Genomic DNA, 7,795 nt, shown 5'->3' with positions numbered 1-7,795 from the left:
CCTGATTGCCTCTCCCTTATAAGCTCCCTGTGTTTTCTGTTCTGGCTTGTTTGTCTCACTTAGGTGTCGGATCATGCCTTTGAGTTGTGGCTGCCCTGTGCTCAGTTTATGTCTCGTGGTGAGCTTTTTATGTTACTCTGGCTTTTTCCCCTTCGGGGTGGTTTTAGTTGTGTTTATTGTTTATTTTTTGTGAATCGTAAATAAAGAACCCTTCGGGGTGGTTTCAGTTGTGTTTATTTTTTGTGAGTTGTAAATAAAGACACCCCATCTGCCTGCACTTGAGTCTTCGCCTCTTTCGAACCGTGACAGTACAAACAAGCCGTTTATACCCAGCTCCCGGACGACCGAGGATCCATACCTTTGCCAATGGGCTACATCCCTGCCCACAAGACAATCGCCCCTTTGGGCTGTACGCCGAGGACCTCTTCGATGCAGGCCAGGGGCTAGGGCTTGAGGAGAATCCACCTGTTTCTAGCGGGCCTGGACGAGCCCGTCAACTGGGAGTAGCTGGGGGAGCTAGATATGTGGTCCTATTGGGAGATGGTCGACCACATCATCTATTTAAGGGAGGCACACCGCTGTGGTGGCCGCTGGTTCTGCCCTGGGTCCCCATCCCGCCGGCTCTGCCCCAGTCCCCAGGTCCCCCTCTATCACACGGACCTGGGCCCCCCATCCCTCCCCCTACTCTGCCGCCCCCCGGTTGGGCGCTCTGGAACGTCTGGAAGCCGTTCCTTAGAGGAGGGAGTCCCAGCTGTTTACCTGATTGCCTCTCCCTTATAAGCTCCCTGTGTTTTCTGTTCTGGGCTTGTTTGTCTCACTTAGGTGTCGGATCATGCCTTTGATTTGTGGCTGCCCTGTTCTCAGTTTATGTCTCGTGGTGAGCTTTTTATGTTTCTCTGGCTTTTTCCCCTTCGGGGTGGTTTCAGTTGTGTTTATTTTTTGTGAATCGTAAATAAAGACACCCCATCGTATTGGTTCATGCCTTTGATTTGTGGCTGCCCTGTGCTCAGTTTGTCTCGTGGTGAGCATTTATGTTACTCTGGCTTTTTCCCCTTCGGGGTGGTTTCAGTTGTGTTTTTTTGTTTATTTTTGGGAGTTATAAATAAAGACACCCCATCTGCCTGCACTTGAGTCTTCGCCTCTTTCGAACTGTGACAAATATTACCCAGTAATCGCAATTTGTGTGAAAAGGAATACAAGTTTTCTGCTCTATTGTTAATTTCAGCTATAAAAAAATCAGACTTCAATCTTTTGTTAAAAGTGGCCCATATCCAATATTTGCATTTAGGCTACACACTTGGCAAAACTACCCAAGGTTGAAGAAGCAGGGTTGCCTGGTCTGCAAACAAAACCAGCCCAATTGCTAATCAAAAATAACCCAATCACATTTTTTCTGTAGTTTTCCCCTCCGTCAGGGGTCCACTGCATCCAAATCACATTCCAGGGGAGGTGGGGAGATCACTTTAACCCGCGGCAATAGTGTAAAAAGCACAGAATTGGCAACACTCCCCAGAAAAGCATTCACCTGAGTTGACATCATTCCCCACTTTTGTTTTTTTAATGACGATACGACTTGCAACGATAGGGGAATATGTGCTTTTTTCTTGCTTACACTTTCGTGGGTCATTTAAGATCAGTGCCACATGGGATTAGGTCACTTGAGCTGCATTCACAACATGTCAATCACCAAGATGACAAAACGTGATGTTCTACTCGGAGCTGTCCAAGCCTTTTATACTCGGAGGTAGAGCCTAAGTAGCACCTAAATCTGGGGTTCTGAACTCTGGCCCTCGAGGTCAACTTTCCTGCAGCGTTTAGCTCCAACCCTAATCAAACACACCTGAACAAGCTAATCAATTGGCTAAACTCTGCAGGAAAGTGGACCTCGAGGGCCAGAGATAAGAACCCCTGGCGGCAGTCAGGTGGGACAGTGGTCACATGGTCCAAGTCGTAGCTCTCAGAACATTCTGAGCTTACAAGTTGTAATTATTGTTTCGTTGAAATGCAAGCACGTGAATGCTTTGGCATTGATAGTGTTGCTATAGAAATGCACAATTCAGCTCTGAGTAGAACGAGTACAAATTCAGACACCTCAGTCCACCTACAATCTATAAAAATAACTTTGAATTACTTCAGGAATGGACTTTCAGAAGTCAGCATGATTATGACATCACAACCATTAGCAAATTAGCATAAAAGCACCCACTTTTACATACCAACACTTACTCAGTATTTAGAAACCTGACTTGTGTTGATGATCGTGAACTACACCAGTACACAGAGTTTAGCCAATCAGCGCAGAGCTCATTTGCATTAGAATTCTTAAAGGCACAGAAACAAAATGTTTGTTTAATTCAAAGGGTGAGAAGCGAGGATAGAAAATGGTCATTGCGAAGAAAAAACAAAATTACTAAATTAAAGGGATAGTTCACCCAAAAAAGACAATTCTGTCATTAGTTACTCTCCCTCATGTCATTCCAAACCCAATAAGACCTTCGTTCAACTTCAGAAGACAAATTAAGATATTTTTGATGAAATCAGAGAGCTTTCTGGCCCTCCATAGACAGCAAGGGAATTACCACGGTCAAGGCACAGAAACATAGTAAGGACATCGTTAAAATAATCCATGTGATATCAGTGGTTCAACCTTATTTTATGAAGCTACGAGGATACTTTTTGTGCGCAAAAGGAAACACAAGATGAAGGCCCCTATTTTAACGATCTAAGCACATGGTCTAAAGCGCACGGTACAGGTGCTCTTAGGGCGTGTCCAAATCCACTTTTGCTAGTTTAAAGACGGGAAAAATGGTCGGCGTGCCTGGCGCATGGTCTAAAAGGGTTGTCCCTATTCTCTTAATGAGTAATGGGTTTGTTTTGGGCATAACGTGCAATAAACCAATCAGAGTCTCATCTCTCATTCCCTTTAAGAGCCAGTTGTGCTCGTGCCATGGCGGATTTGCTATTTACACAGCAGAATTTGCAAGTGCAAAGATAGAACGCATCTCGGAGCTGTTCGTGTGCAAGCAAATAGGTAACCTAATTCTGATACATGCAATGACTATCCATTATGACATGTAGGAATTTTTATATTTATGTAGCCTACACAATAGGGCTGTCAAAATGACTGAAAAACTAAATTCGAATTTTACACTTAAATATGATCAAAATTCGAATTATATTCGAATTTAAAAGGCATAATTTCAGTTAGGGGGAAAAAAGCTTTTAGCTTCTCTTGAGGCCACAAGAGGGCGCATCGAGCAAAATATTATGCATATTTCTTCAAAGCGTAATAAAATAACACGACTAACTTTGAAAAAAAGTGCATAATGTTTAAAATAATGTTTAGAAACCATATATAATTAATAAAGTTGCTTAAACAATTAGAAACAAAAACAGCACCATGCATGTATGTATAGTTTAATACAAAGGACTGAAAACCAATCACAAAGAGTAGGCTACTTTCTTCATTTAAAAACATGAGATACAGTGGGATGGGGGAAATCTGCCATAAAGTCTTGAGACATGTTTTTTAAAAGCTGAACTTACATTAATTTTACATGGCTTTATAAACATGCTGCTCTCTTGTGCGAGACGCGAGTGCAATGCTGATAGATGCCCCGCTAGAAAATGTGATGTATATATGCGTTCTGTGTGAACGGCTTGGTTTCAGTTTCGCCGTAAACAACGTCTTCGCCACACTGATGCTCTCGTTTTCCGCAATATATTAAACGAACAACGTAGCAGCGCCGCATCTAGTGGGTTCAACTGGATAAGCTAACAAAAGCATTAAAATGCAATGACACTTACATTGTCGTCACATTTCGCGTGCCACTGATAAGGCTGCCTGACGGCTGACGCAGACCTAAAATTCGAATGCAACGTTTTTGCATTCGAATGTGGATTTTTTTTTTTATTCGACGAATATTCTAAATTCGATTTTTTTTGACAGCCCTACTACACTGTAAAAAATCAGAAGTTGAGCAAACTTAAAATTTGAAAAGCTGCAATGTTTCCGACTTCTGTGACCACTGAATGATGAAATCAGATTTGTTTTAAAATCCCACTGGCTAAAAGGGCACCTTACAGTTTAATGATTTTTTAAATGGCTCCTAATATGTTTGAAGTAATCAGGTGTTTTACAAATTTCCTTAAAGTCACACAATTCACAATTAAATGTTAAGTGACTCTCACGTGAAGATAAGCGCTTGTGTGAAATTGAAAGGTGAGACTTCAACGCTCCAGTGGTTTTCGGTGTAGAGGCAGGGTAGTTGGCGGTGTCTTCCCTGGTAGTGGCGCAATCGGTAATGTTTCAAAAGGACCTCCTGAGCAGGGTGTTCAAATTTGCATATCTTGCACTGCATCACCCTAATGAGAAAAAATAAACAATACAATGGTAGAATTAATTCTTTGGGCAACAACATAAGATTTTATTTATTTGTTTACCACAAGGGATACATGAATTCATTGCTAGAGAACATTATTAAAGAACAACTACTTAAAATACCCTAAATAAAAAAATAATCATAAAGCAAGAAAACAAATATTAAATATTAGTTGGTTGAACAAATATCAAATTTTTAAAACCAATTATGATTTTAAGCTTTAAAATAGCTCTTAAATTACTTGCATTTTTAAAACATACAGATGCAGATTTATAGTACACTTAGCAAACATAAGCTACACAAATACTTTGCATTTAACAAGCAAATAAATGTAAATAAAGTTAAATGAAGAAAATGCATCTTTTTTTTTTTTAATACATTTAGAACTTCATGACCTTATCCAAAACTAAAAGGCACCCACACAATTGTACAAAATGAACATATTATAAGCAAATAAAGTAAATTATATATCCTTAATCCTAATCTAAATCCTTTTACTTAATATGCATAAAACAGTAACGTTACTTACCTAAGTCATGACACTGTCGGTAAAAAACTGGCATCGTATGACTTAAGGCAGCTTGAATACGAAGCAGAAGTTGAACGGACCAACTTGGAGCCACCTAACGTTAAGCAGTTGTACAGAAGCACATATTGTGAACAAATACCATTCAAATCTTATTGTAAATTATTATCACAGCCTGCATAGAACAGTACCTGCCAGAGCGATTGCACTGTCGGAAAAAAACTGGCGCCGTCTGACCCGATGCAACTCGAAGACGAAGCAGGAAAATTGAACTAACTTGCCGCCACCTACACCGTTGTACAGAAGCGCATATTGTGAACAAATTTCGTTTAAATCATATCGTAACCTGATATCGTTACACATAAAAAACAAAAAAACTTACCCTGTGATCACGGACGGACTAAACGGGCACCGCCTGAGCCAACTCGAAGTCCACGTCTGTATACAAAACCACATATTTTGAAAAAAACAAAACAAAACAATTATCGTAATTTATCGTACAAAGAATAGCACCTACCGGAGCGATTATGTTAACGTTAAGATACACTGTCGGAAAAAAACAGGCGCCGTCTGACCTGAGGCAACTCGGGGAAAATTGAACTCACTTGAAGCCACCTAACGATACGTTGTAAAGAAGTGCATATTGTGAACAAATTTAATTCAAATCATATCTTAAATTTATACACAAAGAACCACCACTTACCGGAGTGATAAATAACGTTGAACGGGCACCGCCTGAGGCAACTCTAAAACGAAAGGAAATACGGTGTACAAAAGCACATGTTTTGAACAAACATAATTCAAGTCTTATGGTAAATATTGTATATAGAACAGCACCTACCGGAGCGATTACACTGTCGGTCAGAAAAAAAATTGCCGCCGTCTGACCTGAGGTAACTCATAAGACCAGGCGGGAAAATTGACTAACTTGCCGCCACCTATGTTGTACAGAAGCGCATATTGTGAACAATTTTCATTTAAATCATATCGTGAATTGATACACAGAACGACACTTACGGAGCGATCACAGTAACAGAATAAATGGGCGCCGCTTGAGGCAACTCGTAAATGAAGTGGGAGAAATTAAAATGGCGTTGTATATAAAAAAGTGATCGAACTGCGCATGCTCATCAGCCTTTGTGGGCAATACTTATAACAAACTTAACGTTGTTAGTTGTTCCAACTTTAAATATTAATTTGGTCAAACAAATTGGTCTAAATTTCTATTTTACTTACTTTTATGTGTTATCTCAACTTTTTTAATGTTAAATAGTTGAATAAACTTTAAAAACGGAGTTTGTAATACAAAATGTAAGTTGGATTTTTTTACAGTGTACACAATAATCATTTTTTACATTGCAATCCTTTCATTTTTAATATTTGGCATGTTTGTGTGCTGCTGTGCGTCCCTGTGTGTGTAATAAGCGAAGTGTACGCGCGCTGTGGACCCGCCTATACTAACGCGCTTTTTAAATAACAAAACAACTACTGCGCCATTGACTTTAGACCAGGTTTGAGTTGGTCTATGGCACAGTCTATTTTCAGTTGCCTCAAAATAGCAACGCGCCAGCAATGCACCTGAACACACCTCGTTTTCATACCAGCACGCCCATGGGCGCACAAATGGGCGCAAATGCATTTGCTATTTAAACAACGTGGCACAAGACGTGAAAATGACAACTGCGTCGGGCTGAAACTAGCAAAAAACACTTGCGTCGCGCCTGGCGCCGCATTGCGCCGGGTGTGTGATAGGGCCCGAAGTGTTAACAGGTTTGGAACAACATGAGGATGAGTAATTAATGACAGAATTTTAATTTTTGGGTAAACTATCCCTTTAAATCTGATAGTAGCATTAAAAAAAACGTACATTATAAGTTGACTTCAGGAGGGGAAATGTAATATTACAAAGGTGTAGAATATGATCCCTTTAAACGAAGGCAGAAAAGTATGTACTTTCCAAACAATATAACTGGCCCAATTTTAAGAGGAAAATATAGTTTTCTTAGCAGAGAAATAATCAAAACAAAATCTTTTAGAAGATATAATGTGTCTGTGTGTGTGTGTGTGTGTGTGTGTGTGTCAGAAACAGTCAGTGTAATCAGCCATACAGCAGAATGAACAATGCAGGGCCTGCAGTCAAACGCATCTGTATCATTAAAGCTGTGAATGTTAGCCGAACACAACATCTGGATTACACAATGCAATCACAACCCACGTGAACACACAACACGTGAAGATGCAAACAAGAAATGCAAATGCAAATATTATACTCTCCTGCATATGAAAGAATATATGCATACAGCAGGGTTTCATGCACAATCAAGCTTTCTAATAAAACAACATAATAATTAAGGCAGGCAGGTAAGGTATTGCACACTAATGATGCTCCCTACGGTGCTGATGAGCAGTAACTGCATCATGATTTCAGCCCAGACTGCTTTAAGCAATGTGATTTCAGATGTGCTAGTATTGTCAGATAAACCGATCTTTGTACCTACGTCTCAATGCGTGACAGACTAAATGAATAAGCTTTTATATTTGATATGGTATAATACCAAAAAGCTTACTTGGATCAGATTTTGAGAAGGTGTCTCTGTCCAAGAGGTTTCTGTAGATAAAGAAAGAAATGAAGAAATAGAAGTTAAAGACCCCTTTAAAAAGCTGTCTGAATCAGGAGAGAAATTTTCAGTTTTTCTTTTTTAATAAATCTGCAAAAATGTCAACGATTCTGTGTTTTTCTGTCAATATGGGGTGCTGTGTGTACATTAATGAGGAAAAAAAATTAAGTTAAATGATTTTAGCAAATGGCTGCAATATAACAAAGAGTGAAAAATTTAAGGGGGTCTGAATACTTTCCGTACCCACTGTATGTGGGTGGATTTTGATG

The 7,795-nt window shown here is 39.7% G+C and overlaps 1 protein-coding gene and 1 long non-coding RNA gene across 2 annotated transcripts in view; both read right to left on the bottom strand.

Annotated features, from left to right (window-relative positions):
* LOC107679956 (copine-8-like) overlaps positions 1-7,795 on the bottom strand; it is a 60,343-nt gene that overhangs the window by 48,188 nt on the left and 4,360 nt on the right. Inside the window, exon 2 of the mRNA XM_016475686.1 lies at positions 7,476-7,516. Coding sequence (XP_016331172.1) covers positions 7,476-7,516 — 41 coding nt within the window. The remainder of the gene's footprint in view (positions 1-7,475; positions 7,517-7,795) is intronic.
* Positions 4,017-5,542, bottom strand: LOC107679974 (uncharacterized). The gene is made up of 3 exons (XR_001633104.1): positions 5,291-5,542; positions 4,912-5,195; positions 4,017-4,365 (listed from the first exon to the last, which is right to left on the bottom strand). It is a non-coding gene; the product is annotated as an uncharacterized LOC107679974 (long non-coding RNA).

The sequence above is a fragment of the Sinocyclocheilus anshuiensis genome, unplaced genomic scaffold, assembly GCF_001515605.1.
Source record: "Sinocyclocheilus anshuiensis isolate Anshui unplaced genomic scaffold, SAMN03320099.WGS_v1.1 scaffold528, whole genome shotgun sequence".
NCBI classification, from domain to species: Eukaryota; Metazoa; Chordata; class Actinopteri; order Cypriniformes; family Cyprinidae; genus Sinocyclocheilus; species Sinocyclocheilus anshuiensis.
The sequence above is the reverse complement of the archived record's forward strand: the minus strand, read 5'-3'. Positions and strand labels throughout refer to the sequence as shown.